General features: G+C 38.5%; 1 protein-coding gene across 2 annotated transcripts in view; it reads right to left on the reverse strand.

Annotated features, from left to right (window-relative positions):
- EGFLAM (EGF like, fibronectin type III and laminin G domains) overlaps positions 1–21,961 on the reverse strand; it is a 142,046-nt gene that overhangs the window by 26,023 nt on the left and 94,062 nt on the right. For both annotated transcript variants that reach the window (XM_060761410.2, XM_060761409.2), the window contains exons 8-14: positions 19,733–19,848; positions 17,430–17,766; positions 15,302–15,402; positions 13,548–13,648; positions 12,702–12,846; positions 11,232–11,421; positions 584–709 (exon numbers count right to left, since the gene is read on the reverse strand). In XM_060761410.2, coding sequence (XP_060617393.2) covers positions 584–709; positions 11,232–11,421; positions 12,702–12,846; positions 13,548–13,648; positions 15,302–15,402; positions 17,430–17,766; positions 19,733–19,848 — 1,116 coding nt within the window. The remainder of the gene's footprint in view (positions 1–583; positions 710–11,231; positions 11,422–12,701; positions 12,847–13,547; positions 13,649–15,301; positions 15,403–17,429; positions 17,767–19,732; positions 19,849–21,961) is intronic.

Below are 21,961 nucleotides of genomic sequence, written 5' to 3' on the forward strand. Positions count from 1 at the left end.
TAATACTTTGCAAACCATTATGAAGAACACTGGGCTTTATCCATCTCATGACTGGATACTACTATAAACCCATTATGGTCAAAATAGCATTTATAGAGTTGGGAAAAATTTCTTATTGTCTTCTGTTTTACATGATTTGTTGAAATCGTAAGTTCTGCCCATCCTGTTCATGAAGAAATTTACACAATTTGTAGACAAGCTTGCTCCATTTAAATACATGACATCGTTTCATGTATTTAAATATGGTTATCATATCAAAACACAATCTTCTTTTCTCCAAGCGAAACATTCCCTGCTCCTTAAGTTGTTCCTCATAATGCTTTGATTCAAAATATTTTACCATCTTGGTAGCCCTCCTCAGAACATGTTCCAGTGTGTCAATATCTTGGTAGCCCTCCTCAGAACATGTTCCAGTGTGTCAATATCCTTCCTGAATTGTCATGTTCAGACACAGACACAGTAGTCCAGGTGAGTGTTGACTTACCAAATTCCCATTTATTCACTGATTCTATCTAGCAACTGGATTTAGATTTACCTAATTGAAATCTAACTGCAGATAGAAGCCCAAGAATCAACCTCTCACCTTCTTCACAGTGGCGGCCTTTAAACCCAAGTGGGCAAAGGCAGATGTACCGATCTGCTTTGCTTGCTGTACAAGTTCCACCATTTATGCAGGATGCTTCATCACAAATTCCACTGCTGCATTCACCTAAAAGCAAGAAGATAACATAAACATTGATTTGTCCTGAAAGTATGGATAATTTTAATTACTAGTTTTTATTACCGATACAAATTATCTCCCACTTTCTAGATACAGACAGACCTCCACATTTACAAGTTTGACTTCTTTGGATGAAAATGTTCTTGCTGGAAACTGTAGGTCCTCCTGTGTGAGTCTATAATCAACTTCCAATGTAACATCTGTCAAAGAATATGTAGGTCCCCCAGTGCAATTTTGTGATCAATATCCAGCAGAGGTTGACCACAAAGTCATACTGGAGGACCCAGAGAGGTGTTCCCGAATTCAGGTTAAAAAAGAAGCAAATATTTTTACTTTTGCAGGTTTTCCTAACCCCAGAAAATGTGGAGGGCTGGCTGCAAATACAACTCTTTCTGGGCAACATGTAAATCTATGTATCAAATTAAGTGGCTAAGCTACAGGCTACAAAGGGGATTCATGAAATGCCATCAATAGGAGCTAATTATATTGACTTTCTAGAAGTGATTGCTTGTGAGAGCGACTGATGTCTTTCCTGTCCTATTGGCTTCTCTCTTTTTCTCATGGACTGTCTAAGCTAATCAAATTTCCAAATGGTTACTAAGCTGTTTGTATTGCAAGTAGCAGCAACTGTCTGTTTAACCTTAATTATTTTAAGTGCTGTTTTGTTGCTTCTGTATTTGCAAAGAGTGATGGTAAGGGATGGGGGTGGCAAGCAGCAAGTCTAACTAAGCTTATTAGCTGTTATGCAGTGGCAGTTTGATGACCCAACATGGAATAACAAGACTAGACACAGAAAATTGGGTTTCATTTAACCTAAAGCCTATTTAAGCATGATGAACCAAGAAAGAAGCAAGAAGTGGCGAGCAACCTCATGTGACATCAACTGAGGTATACATCATCCCTTGACTTCTTCCTCAGTCTTCCCCTGATCAAAACATCTGGATCCTGAGGACAATCCAATAGCAGAGTTGCTTCCCATCTGGTCCTCCGCTGGAAGTTAGACCCAAGGAACATCCTAAACCCCCTCCCCCCAATTGCAGGACCAAAAGGACCGCATTTCCTACCATAGACCTGCACAATCTCTTTGTTCCTCTGGGGAAGCCCTCCTTTTGCCCCTACCTCCATTACAAGTATGACTTGTAGGAATGAGGGAGAGAGCCTTCTCCACTGTGGCCTCTCAGCTTTGGAACTCATTACCTGGTGAGGTTAGGCAAGCCCCCATCCTGGCAGCTTTTAAGAAAGATCTAAAAACTTAGCTCTTCCGATGTGCCTTTGGAGAGTCATCATATATCCCGTTTCTGTCTGTTCCATCTACAGTGTCATCCTCATGATGCATCCCCCCCCCCATGTCCTTAATGAAGGCCTTACCCCATTGTTTGTCTCTATGAGCTCCTCCATCAGAAATACACTTTCCCTTTACTATCTCATCCAGGGTTTTATCATTTTTATCTAGTGCATTTGGCCTGCAGATTGTGTTCAATCTTTACATTATGATATTTTGCAACTATTTTATTTTGTTCCCTCATGTATTTTATTTTGATATAATTTTTGTTGCTTTATATTTTATTTGTTGTATTGTATTTTCGGGCTTGGCCTCATGTTAGCCACCCCGAGTCCCCTTTGAGGAGATGGTGGAGGGATAAAAATAAAGATTATTATTATTATTATTTGAAACATAACAAGATGAGTCCACAGCAGACACTCTGCTGGCTGTTGTATTGGGTCACACGTGGGACACTTCCCAAGTGTCTAGGACTGGGATGTATTGGCGAATAGAATCATAGAATCATAGAATCAAAGAGTTTGAAGAGACCTCATGGGCCATCCAGTCCAAGCCCCTGCCAAGAAGCAGGAATAATGCATGTAGATCCCAGTAAGGTGGCATCATCATCATCATCATCATCATCATCATCATCATCATCAGGACAAAACCTCAGGCCAACTCAAAGGACAGTCTTCTCCACCTGGGTCCCAGAACCATATGAAATTTCAGAGCCATTCTTTTCATGAAATGGGTGCCACGGTGTTTACTATAACTCTTATCTTCTCTCTCTGCTAAACTCCAGGCCTCAAAGAAGATTCACTAAATGGCAGCAATAGGAGCTAATCACACTGGCTTTCTAGAAATGATTGCTAATAGACCAAATGGTATCTTTCACATTTTGTTGGCTTCTTTCTCGCATGGACTGTCTAGACTGCTCAAATCTCCAAACAGTCACTGGGCTATTTACGCTACAAGAAACACCAACTTTCTGTTTAACCTTAATTATCTTAAGTGCTGTTTTGTTACTTCTGTCTATGAGAAAAGCAGTAGGAAGAGCTGGAGGTGATAAGCAGAGAGGCCTAAGCTTATTAGCTGCTATGCTGTTTGTAGTTAACAGTTCTATATACATGGCAGGTAATCCATACTGCCAACATATGGGCTTCTGTAATCAACATCTTTATCATCTTGGCATCTAACAGGAAGATGGCTGGAGGTAACCATATAGAAGCTGTCAAAGACTGACAGATCTGAATGCCTCAGAGTTACTTCGGAAAAGCATTTAAATATTTCAGCACATATCATCTTGTGAAATGTGCATTTAAAGTGGGTTTTTTAAAAAAAGAAATGTACTAGTAATTTACACTGCCTCTCTCCCCAAGGTATGTTACACCAAATTCAGAGCTGAGTTAAGAAGATGCAGAATGATAGAATAATATTCTCTGAACAGAAACACAAACAGAAAGAGTATGTTTCACTATGATAGTAATGTGTCATGAAAAGTATTGAACAGTGGGATTTAAAATGCAAAAAGGATATTTCACCCAAATTTTGACAAACTGGCAGTGCTGGATGAAGGCTAAAGCCATCAAAAGAATCTTGGTTGTTTTTTTTTTTTCAAGTTACCAACTCCAAGTAGCTCAGAGTGAATAGGATTATGCCAATTTGTCTTCATGACAACCTCTCCGGGGTAGGTTACTATGAGAGTGAATTTCCAAAAGTTACCCACAAAGCTTTATGTCTGCACAGAAATTGAAAGCTGGATGTTCCTCAGAAGGCTGAATTTTGGCAACAGATGAGGGTGGTGCAAAGTTGGAAAAGGGGCCTCATTTCCACACTGTCACCTCAGTACCTAAACTCATCTCATGAACCATGAACAATCTTTGAATTCTGAAATGTTTGCATATCTATATCTGTGAACACCTCATCCCAGAATCCTATGTTTGCCAAGTATTTTCCTGGAAAAATAGATAGCATTAGCTGTGCTAGTTTGTCACAGCATAAAAAGAAAAATCAGGATGGTGAGATGAAGGAATTCATTAGGATTTGGATGACAATTTTAACCTGGCGAACTGTTTTTAATGTATATTTATAACTATTTTAATGTATATGGTTGTATTTTATATTGTGTCAGCACTGAATGGTTTTGCCATCCTTGTGGGAGGCTTCTCTCATGTCCCTGCATGGGGAGCTGGAGCTGACAAAGGGAGCTCATCCATGCTCTCCCTGGATTTGAACCTGCAACCTGTTAGTCTTCAGTCCTGCCGGCACAAGGATTCAACCCACTGTGCCACCAGGGACATGAGAGAAGCCTTCCACAAGGATGGCAAAGCATCAAAACATCCGGGCATCCCCTGGGCAACATCTTTGCAGATGGCCAATTCTCTCACACCAGAAGCAACTTGCAGATTCTCAAGTCGCTCCTAACACGAAAAGAAAACCTGAATGGAAGCCATCCTGAATCTCTCTTCAGAGGTTGGGAAGGATGGGGTATAAATGTTTTAAATAAATAAAAATAATACATAAATAGTACCTTTTAAACTAATTGGTTTATTTCCACATGAGTTTTCATGGATAAAGTTTTGTGAAGTAGATCAATATCCTTGAAAATGCATGCTGGGGAAAAAACTCCCAAGTATTCTCAAAGGTATTACTAGATTCCTTCTTTCCATCATTCCCATTTCATGCTAACTATTTTATAACTTTTAAATCCCCAGTAAAGGGATTAACAAACACCTTGCTGCTTCTATTCTAATGGACTAACTTCGCTAAGAGATGGTATCTTCCCGTTTAAGCTAGTCTGAGTTTTATAATCTTCAGGGGAGGGATTTCTCTTGGTCTCATCACCTTCTCAGACACAATTGATGAAGACAACCTTCCCACCAGCTGCTCCCAGGTACCATATGCACTGTAGAATTAATGCACTTTAACTACTATGGTTCAATGCTATGGAATCTTGGGAGTTGTAATTTTACAAGGTAATGAGCCTTCTCTTGTCAAATAGTACTGGACATTCACCAAACTACAACTATTATGATTCCATAGCATTTAGACATGACAGTTAAAGTGCAAGCAAGCTGCATTAATTCTATAATGTAGCTGTGTCCCCAAACCATGGAGCTTCTTCTCATGGAAGGTCTGGTTGCCCACTGCTCTCCTTCTGGTAAAGACCTTTTCATTCAGATAGGACTTTGATTTTAATCACGTGGCAGAATAGTATTGAAGGTGGTGTTGTGCTCTGTCTTTTTATTACTTTGTACATTTTAAATTATTTTTCAAATGTATTTTAAATAATCCTGAATTATGTGCTTTTAACAGAACTGAGGTTTGTAATAGTACAATTTTTAACTAAAGTTTTTAAAATACTGGATCCCTTGGCAGGAGAAAGATATGTTTAAATATAATTAATAAAGAAACGATTTAAAAATTCATAATCATGCATTAGCTCCCTCGCAGTCAACTTGTCTTGACACAATGGCTATATGGCTGGTTATTGCTCGACTGTAAAAAGTCTGTTTGAACTTGCTGAAACATCCTACAGGTTTTGCCACAGTCACTGGCAATGTGGAAAATGTACGTATGTAGATCTAAGCACGTATCACTGAAAATTAACTGTTCTTTAAAAAAAAAAACCTCATAGTATCAAGTGGGAATCAGGATCACTAGATTAAAAATAAGTTTCCTGCCTCTTCAATGTTTGCGTAGAGGAGGAAATTTCAGCAGGTGTTACTTGTCATGCAACCAAGTAAGAAGCAGCACCTGCTGAAATTTCCTTCTTCTGCACAATTATTAAAGGTAACAGAGCCCACTCCAGTTTTCACAATCTCTCTCGCTCTCTTTTATGTCAGGAGCAACTTGAGAAACTGCACATCACTTCTGGTGTGAGACAATTGGTCGTCTGCAAGGACGTTACTTAGGGGATGCCCGGATATTTTACCATCCTGTGGAAGGCCTTCTCTCCTGTCCCTGCATGAGAAGCTGAAGCTGACAGATGGGAGCTCACCCTGACTCCCAGATTTGAACTGGCAGTCCTGCCAGCACAAGGATTTAACCCATTATGTCACCAGGAGCTTCACAGTTTTCACTCTAGTAAGGCCAGATTGGGGATAGAATTCATATTATTTTTCAAAAGAAATCGAAAATCATACATCAGCTTCTCACCTTTGGAAATTGCTAAGTTATGCTACTGTTAGAATCTTTGACACTTCATGCTTTTTTCTCTGGTGGAAAGGTGTATTTCATAACACTATATCAACAGCATTAAATAGAACAGAAACAGAATTTGAAACTATTGCTTCCTTGGACTACTACTTCCAGAATCCCCAGTGAGAACGGCCCTTCCTTTTGGGGCTTTAGTTTAAAAGAAGGATCTTTACTAAGGACTTGATAGAAACCAGAAGTTCTTCCAGCCTCCTTCCAAAAAGGTGGGCAAATAACTTTCACAATATGTGTTGTCTCAAACTTTTGGAAATGATCCACAACTTCAAATTAACATCTGAGATTCTGTTGATGAAAATGACAACGCTTTATCACTGCTTCTTAAACCAGGGTTCCAACTCCAAATAGGAGTTCTCAATCTGTGAGTCCCCAGGTGTTTTGGCCTTCATCTCTCAGAAATCCTAACAGCTGGTAAACTGGCTGGGATTTCTAGGAGTTGTAGGCCAAAACACCTGGGGACCCATAGGTTGAGAACCACTGCACTAGAGAATGAATCCACTTAAATCCAGTTTCTGCCTCCTGCAGAATTCTGGGTTTTGTAGTTTAGTGAGGCTGTTAAAGGCTCCTTCCTAAACTACAAACGCCAGAATTCTGCAGGAGGCAGCAACCAGATTTAAAGTAGATTCATTATCTAGTGCGGTAAGGTCCTACTTCATAAAAGGAATATTCCACATAGTTAGTAAGACTTGCAAATGCTGATTTGTTATTAGTAAATGTTTATTTTATACCCTTTATACACCTGTATGCCTGGGACCGAGTAAGGGGTCCCAAGTGGAAAATTTTAAGAAGCCCTACCCTACATCAACAGTAAATCCCAGTGAATATATCAAAGTTAACTTCAAGATGATACAGTATCTGTTTAATTGTATTTTAGTACTATGACTGATTGTTTTATTTCTCCCCCTCCCCCTTAAACCATGCTATGAAATGCCTTGGGTCTCTTGTGGTAGAAGAAAGGTAGGAGAATAATAAATACATTTAGATATAATCTTGAACTTGTAAGCATCCCAGTGTTGGGACTGCAAACTCCATTATCCTTCATCACTGTTAAACTGGCTAGTTGCAACCCAACAGTATTTGGATGGCTGCAAGTTCCCCATGTACAGCAGGTAGGATTGAAAACTAAGTGTCTCAGTTTGTTCCCTAATAAAATTGAGCTCATAACTAAAGATTGATGGGTTATGTTGATATAAATGCCACTAGCAACAAATCGTACAGCATGAAAGAGAGCCTTGATACGATGCTGAAAAGGAAACATCACGGGAAGTAAGTGAGCTGAATTCTCAAGCTTTAATCCAATCAGAGACATTTGGAGACAAATGCCATCAAGTGATCACCTCTTCTTTTCCCATCTGTTCACTCAATTATCATTTTAATCATCAGATTGGGGCATTCAGGACAAAATATAGGCGGTGTATGGTATAATTCTGAATTTAATGAAAGCTGTAAAAACTTAAGTCTGTCTCTGAATTTTGAAAGACAATGTGCGGAGTCCAATCTGTCTCCTAGGACGAAAGAATTGCTTTCTAATCAGAGAAAAGAGGAACTGTTGATTTGATGACATGAGTCTCCAATGCTGACTTGTCTCCATTCTTATTGTACTACATGAGGCTGGACACTGACAGTACTTTTCCACAGAGGGTTCAGAGTAGAAGGAATAAGAAAGAAGTATATTGTGAAGGCCCCAGATCCTGTCTGATGTTGAAAGCTAAGCAGGGTCAGCCCTGGTTAGAATTTAGATGAGAGACTACCAATGAATACCAGGTGTCTTTCAGAAGAAGGAAGTGGAAAAACCATCACTGAGTATTCCTATGAAAGTCTATGCAATTTATTGGGCTACCATACTATGGTAGGTGACTTGAAGGAACACACGCATGCACACACAGTTGCTTGCAATATGCAAATTCATCTAATTTGTTGTTAGTACGGGAGCCAATTCCAATTGTTCATTTCTAGTAATATATCAAAAAATGTAAATAAAAACCTATACATTTTTAAAAGATAGCATTAAGTAAGGACAGCTCTTTTCAGAATTGTGTTGACAGGAGTTAAATAAATAAAATGCATGTTTTAATTATTTTTATTTCATCATGTAGTGAGCTGCGTTTGACGGGTAACCTTGAAACATGACTAAGAGACATACAGATAGATGTGGCTGTAAAGGTTAATACTGGGATTGGAGAGTGCTACAGCTGAGATCCAAGAACCAATATTGATCAGAAAGAAACTTTTTGACAAGTTTCACTGTCTATAAGTATTCCATAGATTCTCACTCTATCGTGAAATTGCTCTCTGTGCTTTTCTAAGGTGTTATTTTCTTCAGAGTCTGCTCTCTATGCCATTCTATTAGCTTTTATATCTTTTCCTAGATCTCTACCCCCACTTTTTTATCAAGGGGGGTAGGGCAACTGTTGCTACCGGTCACTGCCCTTGGTATAGGGAAATACAAAAGATATGAAGAGATGATCTTTTATCAAAGAAACGCTAGACTTGAAACCAGGATTTAGAACTGCTTCTATCACTAACAAAGTGCAGTCACTTGAACAAGCCTTTTGATCAGCTTAGTGATGTGAAGACTTTGTTCATTTATATTTCTTGGCCACCCTAAACAAAGAACTTATGGCAGGTTTTGGAAGAGTAAGGCTACATCTACACTTACCAAAATACTTTGGAGTAAACTATGCCAGAGCTGCACCAGGTGCAAAATTGGGAATCCATGCCTACCATTGCGGAAGCACTCCAAAGCCTTTTAGGAGTCCAGACACCAGTGCCCTGTCCTCCTTGGGGACACTCTGGCTACTTTTTTGCCAGGAAAAAATAGCTCCAAGCAGCTCCCCAGTAGAACCTTGCTAGTGTTGCTGTTTCCGGTGAGGAGCCATGCAATGTGATCTCCAGAAGCAATGTCATCAGCAAGATTCCTACAAGGAGTGATTTTGACCAGCAAAATAGTGGTAATTATTTTTGAAGTGTGAACACTAGATTGTCTCAGATTTCAATAAACACTATGGTCATTCTGATGACCTGAAAGACCCAAAGTAAATTGTGGTTCCCCTTGCAGCAGATTGATGGCTGGTAGCAGTGCCTGTGCTGCAAAACCAACTGGACTCTTTGAAGCAGTTGTAAGGTGAGTCTGTTTTATTTGACCCATCTCAAAACAGCCTAAAAGACTTGACTTTACTTGGCTCATGACATGCAGGACCTCATGGTGGACCAAGGAGTCAAACCAGCCTCCTTTCCTTTGTTCCAGGATGGATAGGGAAACTCAAGTAGACTGCAGACTAGTTGCCTGAACAGCAAAGTCTCAGCTAGTTCGACCTGCATCACCAACCTGATTCTATTATGTAGTTGTATTACTATAACGTAGTTTATATGCTGTGAATTTGATACTCTAAACAGGTGGGTAAATGGACTGGTGGACCTTAGCATTCAAAACAGGTGATTAAGCTATTGTAACATGGACAACTCCGTGTACAAGGTGACGTGCACTCAATGAGTGTGTTCAGAATGTCTTTACTGAAACAACTCAAATCTCAAATGTCAATGAAAAACAAACTATAAATGACTGATGGGTAGGTCTTCTGGATTTGTACCCAAATCTGAAGCTGGGGCCTTTGACATTGGCCTATGATTAAGCAAATGCAATAATGCTATAATAAATCTCAAGCATCTCAGTGCCTGCAATATTATCAAGCATTTTAGAGGACCATTATTAGTGGAGACAAAAGTAGGTTTTCCACAAAGCAGATATTGAAATTGTGAAATGCATTACCACACAGTGATTATTAACTTAGATAGCTTCAAAGGTAGATTAGACAATTTGATGGAGACCATGCCTTTCCATAGTTACCCGTGACAAATGAATGGTTATATTTTTCCATAAGCACAAAAGAGTTTCAAAATTTTAGGATGACTACCAGTCTTGCTAAACAAAGACACATGCCAGGTCCTTGAAAATTATTAAAAGTAGATTGTACGTATTTTCTACTTAAATAAATGTCATTGTCTGTTGAGGGATGGTCGAGTCATTTTCTGTTTCGTCATGTCTACTGAGTAATAACTAGAAGCAAAAACTTCCGATGGCACTCTATCTGCTCACTGAAATTATACAAATAAAGAAGGAAAGAACACAACAATGGACAACTTCTGTAATAGGAATGCTTTCCTTGGTAATGGGATTTTGTTCACAAAACTTGCAATTTTGTACAATTAACCCAAGTGGAAAGGCATTCAAACATTTCCCAGAGCCATCAATATGTTCTGAATAAGTTATTCACTCAGTCTTTATAAATATGTTCTCCCATTCTCAGGGAGAGAAATGTTGTTTATTAATTCATCAATTTGCTGTGTTCAAATATCATTATACTGCTGTCCTCTGAGCTCTCTCTTTGTGTGCCTTCTAGTTGCCTGTAACTCCTATGGATTTCACAGGGTTTTCTTAGGGAAAGAATACTCAGAGGTGGCTTGCCACTGCCTTTATACAGCACCTGACATTTCTTTGCAATCTCCCACCCAAGTAGTAGTGTGACATAGCCCTGCTTAGATTAGAAGGGATCTGGTGCCTTCAATGAATTGGACCCTTATTTAACTGTATTTGTTTTTAATAATGTTGTGAACAATCTTGGTATTGTCTAGTATTGGAGCAGCCATGGAAAAGCATTTAAAGCAGACAAACTACTTTTCATACTTAGACTAATGGGTCTATTCTAAATAAGACAGAGTCTGAAACCAACCAAAAGAAAGTGAACAAAATATGACAGATTTTAAATAACCTGACCCAAAATCTATCTCAAACCATTATCCAACAAGTTGTTGGATAGTCTGTATGGGAGATTACAACTCAGCATGCACCTACACTGTAGAATTAACACATACAAGTCCCAATTCCATAGCATTGTACCAAGGCAGCTAGACTGGTGTCAAACTGGATTAATTCTAGTGTAGATGCAACTTCATTCTCTCTCTCTCTCTCTCTCTCTCTCTCACACACACACACACACACACACATATGAGTGGGAATGACATTGCACTTACCTACATCTGCTCCACTAAGAGCCTTCCCCAAAGGCCAAGGCCGCATATCGATGATCTTTCCATTGACAATGAGTGATTGAACACAGCCTTGAAAGCCACGGTTCATTCCTGCAGACCTTACAAGCCAATAGGCTGTCGGAGCACCTCCAAGATAGAAGGGAGTTCGGAAAGTAATCTTGCTGTATTGACCCTAGAAAATGGAGAAGGGAAAAACACTCATAGGAAATTTGGCTCCCAGAAAGACAATTAAGCTTGTTATTAATTTGTTTCCTTTTTTTTTCTCCAAGGAAGTCAGTGCTGTTCTCCAGAATCATAGTCCACTGCTCACACCAAAACACCACACTGGAACTCTCAACAAAGTATACTCTTTTAAAAAAAAACACCATGATTTTTGGTAGGTAAAATGAAAAATACCACAGTCCAACAAAAAAAAAACTTGGTGTCTTAGTTTTTAGGCCTAATAATTATGTATTTATTTATTTATATTCCACCCTATCTCCCTGAAGGGACTCAGAGTGGATTCCAAACATAAAAGGCAAACATTCAATGCCTGAATGTATTTCTAGGGTTACTTGGGGCACCGTTTCAGAAACTCGATATGGAACAACCACATCAGCTCTAGTTTCTTAGATATGGTTATCATGGTTTTCCATGGGTGAGCAGATGGTGATTGGTATATAGCATATGTTCTGTATTTCAAAAACTAGAGCTGATAGGCCAAAAGTGGTGCCATTTCTGGAACCAGCAGATCAAATATACCCAGAAACATGTCTAACATTTGAGGCACCAAAATGTGTGTTGGCCAATGAACTGATTTATGCACACTGTTCAAGGCAATGCTCTTGCCCAAAAAGTCCTCTCGCTCATCATGTAGACAGAAGAATAACAATCAGCCCCTGAAATCTGGAAATCTTTCTCATGTGACCTCTCTCTGCTGTAGCTAGTAGTGATGGGATTCTAACTAATCTTGTCTCATCCTAACCTTCATGCCTTTATTTTCTTTGACACATGCTTGCTTAAAGGTGTGTCGAGCACTACAAAAAAGTTAACACTGGAAGTTTATTGTGTTGTAATACAATATCACAGAAATGTTTGTCCCTTGCCTCAAAATACTTAGTAGTCTCCTGCGACTCTTTAACTTAGTAGGAAGTGGCAGCTATTGATCTGGGGATATTTCTGGGTGGATTTAGTCCCAGAGGTAGACCTAAAGCAACAATGTTCACTTAATTAGGTTTACCAAATGACATTTAGGAGGAGAAAGTAGGAAGCAGTGGAAGGCCCCAGAGATATCACAAGCCTTGACTGATATGGAGATCCTTCCTACCCACCTTCTCCACCACCATTCCAAATATAAAGCATCCCATTAGGATTTCAACCTGGGTCTGGGGACATCTTGGCATTCCAGACTGCTTCAGCACAAACATACATTCATGGCTAATTATATTACCTTTCAGAAGCAAAATGACTCACCTGAGATTTACCAGAAACAGGAGGGTTGTTATCCAGTCTAAGCCAACCTTCCAGTCCATCTCTGAACACAGTCACACTATGCCAGTTTCCCAGTTTAACTCTGTTCTCACTGGTAATTACTGCAATCCCAGTACCACAGTTGAATCTATGATCAACACAGGAAAAAATGGCAACCTCCCATGAAATGACAAAATCGAATTGCCTCTAGTTTGAGGTGATTCCCATCAAAGATACTTTGACTAGTCATATCCAAAAATTATGTTTGAAAACCACATTCTTGGATACATTTCTTTTTTGAAACAAGCTATTAACAATGTAGTAACCTTATACTACTATTTGATCATTTTCTTATCCATATTGAAATATCTCCTCATGAAAACTATCAACCACCACAAGATTTGTCATATTTTTAGGATCTCATTTATTTGCAACCCCCCCCCCCCCCCATTATTTAGAGTTGAAAACATGTTTTAGTGGTGGGTTATGTAGGAAATAGATCCTTTGTGCAGAATTATTTCAAATAAGTTCTAATCTCAGAAAATCCTGAATGAATGAATTAATGGGAAATCATGACTTCATTGTCCTCCTCCTCATCATAATCTCTGTTTCTGTTCACAAAAATGAAAATACCCTTTAAATAGGGATGTTTAAACACTGAAGGGCACAGTATAACCTTCAGCCTCCAAGCACTGCCCTTGATAGACAGCTGCAGGAGAACCCTGCTTTTCTCTCTTGATTGAGACCCAAGCAGCTATTATGATATTTTGTTTTTCCCAAAGAAGATAGGAATCCTAAAAGAGGCCAGAAACCTTTCATTATTATTAGAGTATTATTTGACAATCATACCTGAACTGGACGTTTCTTCGGATGATTGCCACTGACATGAAGTCACCACGTCCGTGCTCATTTTCTCCACAATACAGAAGCAAACCATCTTCGGCTTCAGTCTGGGAATGGAAAAAAATGAAAGGTAAATAACACCCTGGTTTTGAAACACAGTTACAAATGAACTGATATTAACTTTCTACAGTTCCATAGTATCATGAGGGCACAATGCTCCTTCACTTGCTTCTAGAGAGAACAATTTCTGGGTCACTGCATTCATTCTGCCTGATTTGCTCATCAAGTCTTTCTTAGAGCAATAGTGAGAAGATGCAATGAGGAAACCATTCCCACACTACAATGGGAGTAAATGAAACTGGCCCAAGCAATCTCAGTCCATTTATTCATTTAATACATGTTTATTACATCCTTCTGTCCTGGGCCCGGTCTTGTTCAACATCTTTATTAACGACTTAGATGTAGGGTTAAAAGGCATAATCATCAAGTTTTCAGATTACACCAAATTGAGAGGGATAGCCAATACCCCAGAAGACAGGAGCAGAATTCAAAATGATCTTAAAAGATTAGAGAGATGGGGCAAAACTAACAAATTGAAGTTCAACAGGGACAAATGCAAGATATTCCACTTAGGCAGAAAAAAATGAAATGCGAAGATACAGAATGGGGGACGCTTAGCTCGAGAGCAGTACGTGTGAAAAAGATCTTGGAGTCCTCGTGGACAACTAGTTAAACATGAGTCAATGTCATGCGGCAGCAAAAAAAATTGAGATTTTGGCCTGCATAAACAGGAGTCACACTGGAATCACACTGTGTCCAATTCTGGGCACCACAATTGAAGGAAGATGTTGACAAGCTGGAATGCGTTCAGGAGATTGACTAAAATGATCATGGGTCTGGAGAACAAGCCTTATGAGGAGTGGCTTAAATAGCTGGGCATGTTTATTCCGAAGAAGGGAAGGCTGAGAGGAGACATGATGAGAGCCATGTATAAATATGTGAAGCAGTGGAACTCTCTGCCCTAGAATGTGGTGGAGGCTCCTTTTTTGGAGGCTTTTAAACAGAGGCTGGATGGCCATCTGTCGGGGGTGCTTTGAATGCAATTTTCCTGCTTCTTGGTAGGGGGTTGGACTGGATGGCCCATGAGGTCTCTTCCAATGCTATGATTCTATGATTCCTCTAAACTGACCAGGAGAGTATCTAGAATTTCATACTTATGTCAGCTTAAGAAATTGTATAATAGATTAAACCAGAATTTGGAAGTGACCCATTACAAGTTATGTTATCCTTTGCGACTAATTGTCCTTTTCCCTCTTGGTAACAAATGAATTGTAGCATTGTGCTACAGAAGAAACATTATGAATTGTAATGATGTTTATTTATTTTTGGTAAACAGTAATATTTTCTTATTATTTTTCCTGTGACCTTTAAAACAGGCATTGCAGATGAATTTTCAAGAGTTATGGCCTTCTTTTCTTCTATTTTTCAGTAATGGAAAAGTAATGTGCAATAAAATTTGAAATGTACCACATTTCTAATATTTTCTATAATGAACTACATACTATGAAAAGAATGTTTCCAAGCGTTCGGTTTAGTTGAGCAAGAAAGACTAAACTATTTTACAGACCTCACAGTCATTGTTGATTTTTACTCCTTATTATCCAACTCCCTTTGGCTAACACTATATATCCACACTTCTACCATTAATCTAAATGTAGCAAGACATTAAACATGACGTTGCCCAAAGGCTCCACACTTACCCTGAATTCAACAGTAATTTGGAATTTCTGGTAGGAATTTTTCAGAGGTTCAAAGGTGATATATGAATAGCCAAAGAACTGAGGATATTGTATATTAACATCTGAAAGATAACAATGAGGACATATGTCTTAGCAGTTCACTTCTGAATAAAATCAATAGATTCCTTTTTAGACTTAAGGGGCATTTCTACTTGAACTTATATTTATCACAGCACTCAACAGACTGTCTCTGTCTTCCCTTTAAATTTTCACAATGGAATCCCTTATCCCTTTTCAAGAATCTACACCAGCTTCTCAACTTCCCAGTCTCACCCCGGACATTCCCGAGGACCAGTTGGTCATTTTTCTTCTTGTCCCCATTGCTGTTTCAAGATAAGGCTCCACTTATGTTTTATTGGAGGAAAAGGGAATGAATACCTCACTAAATGACAATATTCATCATGTTATCTGGAGAGTTATTCAAGATTATTTGTCCTTCTCCATTTACAGCTAATCAAAAAAGACAATACTCAAATTTATGCTCTTCATATAGATGGATACCCCAGTTACTATATCTAAATGACAATCTGGCACCATTAAAAAGTATCAGAAAGTATAATGAGAGGACTTAAAGCAGCAGAGAAACCAACGACTCTGTAAACAGCCGCCAAATCATTCTAGTTATCCAAATTACTGAACAATATTATCCCCAGTGAGGACCAGCACCTTGGACAGCTCCACTGAACTATGGGCTAAAACACATACAAGATGAGTCACCTCAGTGACAAGCTACCGATGCAACTGTGTGAAACCTAAACATAGCAATGTATTATAATAGTTATGTCCATCTTACCTACAAATGAATGTCACTAGAACACTACAATGACCTCAGCAAAGTATGTACTACCATCCATCATCACAAGCAGCCTTGATTTTGAAAGCTGATACAAACAACAAACAGATGTTTGGGAAAACAACCAAAAATACCTGTTTCCACTATAACTTTCTCACAAATGTTTCATAAACATCTGGTGATTGAATCTTCAGAACTCAAGTTTGACACTATTCCTGGACCTCACATTGCTTTTAAATTCCAAGTAACCAATCAGATTGAGTCTTAGGAAGAGGTAGTAAGGTAAAGGTTTTCCCCTGACATTAAGTCCAGTCGTGTCCGACTCTAGGGGTTGGTGCTCATCTCCACTTCTAAGCCAAAGAGCCGGCATTGTCCGTAGACACCTCCAAGGTCATGTGGCCAGCATGACTGTATGGAGCGCCGTTACCTTCTCATTGGAGCAATAATAATAATAATAATAATAATAATAATAATAATAATAATAATCTTTATTTTTACCCCACCACCATCTCCCCGAATTGGACACGGGGTGACTAACATGAGGCCAAGCCCAAAGATCCAATATAGCAAAATAAAGTGCAAAATACAACAACAAAAATTACATCACAATAAAGTACATACAGTGGCAAAATAAAGTAAACTAAGCAAAGTAGCATAATAGAAAATCAAACACAATGGGCAGGCCAAATGGAAAAGATAAAATGATAAAACCCTGGATGAGGTAGGAGTAGAAAAAGTGTATTTGAGAGGAGCCCAAAAAAGGACGAACAGTACCTTTTGGGGCTCAAAAAGGATGAACAGTACCTTTTGGTACCTATTGATCTACTCACATTTTCATGTTTTTGAACTGCTGAGTTGGCAGAAGCTGGGGTTGACAGCGGAAGCTCACGCAGCTCCCCAGATTCAAACCTGTGACCTTTCGGTCAACAAGTTTAGCAGCTCAGTGGTTTAACCCACTGCACCACCAGGGTCTCTCTTAGGAAGAGGACAGCCTATAAATATAGTGATTGATTGACTGATTAATTGAATGAAAACATTTTTGTTTGTTTGTCCCAAACATCCCGTCATTGGTTACTTCACCTCTCAAGAAGCAAAGTAGATATGTCATCCATTATTTCCAGATCTTGGTGAACCTCTTTTGCTTACTAGTAAGGTGTATCTTATACAACTATGCTTCTTCCTATTTGTCCACTATTGCACTAATGTATCAAACAAAATACGTGTGCCAAATATATGAAATGCTGTTTTGATCATCAGTAAAGCAACTGATTGTCGATGGCTTCTAAGTAAACCAACCTTCTGAACAGCTCTCTCCTCCTTTGCCAAGGTTGCAGTGGCAACGAGAACCACTCCTTTCATAATCATTAACGCAAAAGCTGTCAGTAGAGCAAATAGTTTCATCACATGACTGATCCGACTGCCGTATCACTGTGGCCACGCCGTTTCTCCTGATGGCCTTAAGACTTGTAGTGGTGGTGGTACGTGGTGGAAGTGTAGTTATTGCAGGGAAAGTAATAGGAGATGGAGTAGATGAAAGCAACCGTGAAAGGAGCCTTGCAGTAGACCCTTGTGAAATCTTGGTCTCAACAAAAAACTTCCTATTGCTTCCTTTGATAGCAGGAAGTGGTTTGAGCTGACAAAAGATAAGAATAGTAGCACATGTATTATATCAAAGGATTAACATTGCAGAATTTGCAGGTATTATTTGTTTGTTTGTTTAGCATACATCATTATTACCACCATCATCATTTTTGATAGAGAGACAGACTGACAGAAAGACTAGTAACATAAATATAACATTGATGTCCTGTCCTATTTCATAAGCTCTCTGGGAGAGAGATATAACAAAATCAATTTAAATTTTTTGGTCATCCTCTTCAAAGAAATTTCCTCAGCCAAGATACTCAGTTGGAAGCAGGACTAGAATATATCATACCTATGTTCAAATCTATGTGTTGCCATTATGCAATCATAAAGAAAAGAATGCATGCACTGGTCACTGGTTGGTTGAACGCTCAGGAACAGAGTATGTGCTTCCCATATAGAAATAATTAAGGTTAAATGCTATTTTCATTAAAAAGCAGGGTAGAGGTGTCCAAATATCAATGGATTCCAACTCCCATCAGTCCTGTCCAATATGGCCCAAAAGTATGTGGGCACCACATAGAGTACCAATTCTAGAGAAAAGTCATGGAATTGAATGGAAATCATTATTTATAGAGAGGAATCAGGATAACACCAAGTAATCTTCATATTCAGATATCCTATTTCTTCATTCTTCAGAGCTGAGCTGAAATTTTTTATCACACTTTTTTGGGGGAATACTTCAGAGACATCTCTGAATAAAATAGAATTTTCTATACATGAAACATGTTTCCTATACATAAAACAGCATTTTCTGGAAGCTGCTGTAGGAAACAATATCTACAGAGCTTCAGGCTTCCCATTCCTTGGTTACAAGGTCTCATGTGGTATCAACATGAACAATTTCTACCTGGGAACTTGAAAGGCATGAGCCAGAATATGTATCAGAACAACAGTTTCATTCAGTGTTAGAGAGCTCTTTATATCTGTAGCTCAAGGCATAGATTTTGTTTGCTGTAGAAATAGCCTGATCAAAAGAGGTTAATTATGTCAGGAGCCCAATTATATGTTTATTGATAAGGGCAGGTTATTATTAAGAACTATGGTGGAACTGATTATTTATAAGGAAAGGGTTTTTAAAGTCCTGTTTTCACTTTCTTGTTTTTTAATTTAATTAGATGGACTTTTATGGATTTATTTATTCATGATTTAATAAAATATTCTCTCTAAGAATCTGAGAACCCTCCAGTCTGATTTTTTTGATCAACTTTCTCCAGTCATGCTAGAGGGTCTAGATATTTCTCAAAAGAATGGCTCTCTCTGATCAATGGTTCTCAACCTGGGGTCCCCAGATGTTTTTGGCCTTCAACTCCCATAAATCCTAACAGCTGGTAAACTGGCTAGGATTTCTGGGAGTTGTAGGCCAAAAACATCTGGGGACCCCAGGTTGAGAACCACTGCTCTAGATTCTCCTTTTTTATGGGCAGCTTCCAGTGAAATTCATTTACAGAGCCATGATTAAATATCTAGAACAGTGGTTCTCAACTTGTTGGTCTCCATGTGTTTTGGCCTATAACTTCCAGAAATCCCAGCCAGTTTGTCAGCTATTGGGATTTCTGGAAGTTGAAGGCCAAAACATCTGGGGACCCAAGGTTGAGAACCTACAGAAATAGCAATTTCTTTATTCATGGTTTTTAACTTTCGGGGGGGGGGGGGGTGGTCCTGAGCTCCTAATGTGGAGAGCTGACTGCAGATAACTCCACATTCTCCCACCCCATTCAGCAAATGTAAATTATGTTGTCTATGGCTTCATCTTATTGCATGAAGAATGAAAAGTTCAGACCGAGTGAAACTAGAGAAATGCATTTAGAATGATACAATATGTCTCCAAAGCATAGATTAGTTTATGTCTTCCTTCCCTGTCTTTCTCAGACCTCTTTGCCCAAATGCTATATACACAAAAATCTTTAAGGAACTGAAATATCAGATGGACTGACTGACGTCTTTAGATTTACCTCGTCAATGTAAATGTCATAGTCTGAATCATCAATCTCAATTCCGTCATCATCACCATTTCCTGTGTCTGTGAGATATCGATGTCTATAGCTTCCACTGCCTAGCTCTTCTGGGCCTGAGAAGACAAGATAGACATCAATGAAAATAATCTACCGTCATAGAAATATGATTTCAGTAGAGTGCATACCTCTTGGAAGTATGCACACTTGCTTCCACTTGCTACCTACAAGAAGTTTTTATATTGGTAATGTGGTTAGCAAAAGAGTGACACTTCAAACACTAGTGGAAACCATGCTACTTTATCATCCAAATGGATAGCATGTTATAGTCACACCTCAAATTATAATTTAAGGTCATTATGAATTCTTCAAGATTCATCCCATTTTCTTATCAGTTCTAGGAATTTCAAAATAAATAAAAGGCAAGGAAAAAGTAATATGCAACATTCTGAACAATATAGAAAGCATCCATGGAAACAGCTTACTAGTTCATGAAACTTTGAATTGTTCAATGAATACTGTAAGAAATATTTTTGTGTGTTCCTTTCTAAGTTCTGCCTTGAGGTAGGATCCCATTAAACAGAAGAGTAAGCTTGTATGTGCAATAATTAATGTAGACTAGAATTCCCCAAAACATCCATCACAATATCAAAATAATGAAAGGAAAAAATCATAACTGTTTCTTTGTTCTTTTTTCAAAGATACAGCAAGGTGTTTGAGAGCCATAATGTGAGAATAGTGTAATGGAATACAACTCTGGAAGTCTAAGGTTTAAATTCCTGCTCAGGGCCCTTCCATACAGCCATATAGCCCAGAATATCAAGGCAGATAATCCATAATATCTGCTTTGAACTAGGTTATCTGAGGCCCCTTCCACACAGCTGAATAAAATTCCACATTTTCTGCTTTGAATTGGAATATATGGCAGTGTAGGCTCAGATAACCCAATTCAAAGCAGATACTGTGAGATTTTCTGCCTTGATATTATGAGTTATATGGCAGTGTGGAAGGGCCCTCAGTCATAGAAACTCACATGTGACCTTGAATGAGTGACACTGATGAAGGCAGTGGAAAACCTCCTCTGTCTTGTGAAGACAAGCTTATGATAGCACTGCTATAAGTTAGTCAACATGAAGGCACATAATAATGGCAACAGTGTATGGTATTTAAAGGGTGTACAAAAATATCTAATAAAAATGATCCATTACTGCTGGCTACCATTACAACAGATATGATTATGTTTTGGATTTTAAAAGAGCTACCCAATAGGTTAAATATATTTTAGGGATAAGATTTAGCATGTTATAAAAATCTTTAAAATTCAGAGAAAAACCAAGAGAAGAATCACCTTGACATGGAATCTACTAGCTGCGTCTGATTCAACTATTGTAGTTTCCACAATTTCATTTATCCACATCTGGCAAAGTATGTCCTCCTTGGGCATTTTCTATACTCTACAGTGCAACTGTATGTTGTTCAGGGACTGGAAGTCCTTGTTTTCAATAGGATTCACTATTATGGGAAGTTTCATATATCCTCACAAAGTCCGGGAATACATTCTCCATGGATACAGTGGTTGGTACTCTAAATGTCATTCTCCCCACTCTCCTTTCAAATAGTATCCTTTGAGAGTTGAACTCCTCAGACAGCTCTTGATGAGGGGAAAGTGTTTCACTCATCTGCTTTTAAACTTTAAGATGAGTCTTACTTGGAACAGGGATCAATCATGTTTCCTTTCAGCTTCTATTTCTTAGCTGATCTTTGCTCCCTCTTATTTGGAGTTGTGATCCTTCAGGTTGGCTCAAAAAAAAATCATGAGTTGAAATCTAAGTTTTGCTATTTTGCAGTATCCTTAAGAAATACCACACCATTCTTATATTTTTCACTGTCTTGGAAGTACTCCTCACTGCATCAATAGGACTCATTTCTGAGTAGAGATGCCAACATTTCTCATTCTTAATTTTGTTTTTGCTTTCGTTGGTTTTTTCAAAACTAAAATGAGGTTTTCTTCCTATGGGACTTTTGTATTGGGTTAGGAGACTTTTTTCTTTTGCGCATTGAAAGCTATAAATATTTTGCCGAATATGCACTTATATGTGCATAGATATAAAAGAATATATAAATGTAGTTATACATTTTATGCATACTCCTACTGTTGTTTGTACATATTTTCAACTACATGCATTTCAGTAGTTTACATTTTAAAATCTGCATGTTGATTTGTGTGCA

Source organism: Anolis sagrei, chromosome 2, assembly GCF_037176765.1.
Source record: "Anolis sagrei isolate rAnoSag1 chromosome 2, rAnoSag1.mat, whole genome shotgun sequence".
NCBI classification, from domain to species: Eukaryota; Metazoa; Chordata; class Lepidosauria; order Squamata; family Dactyloidae; genus Anolis; species Anolis sagrei.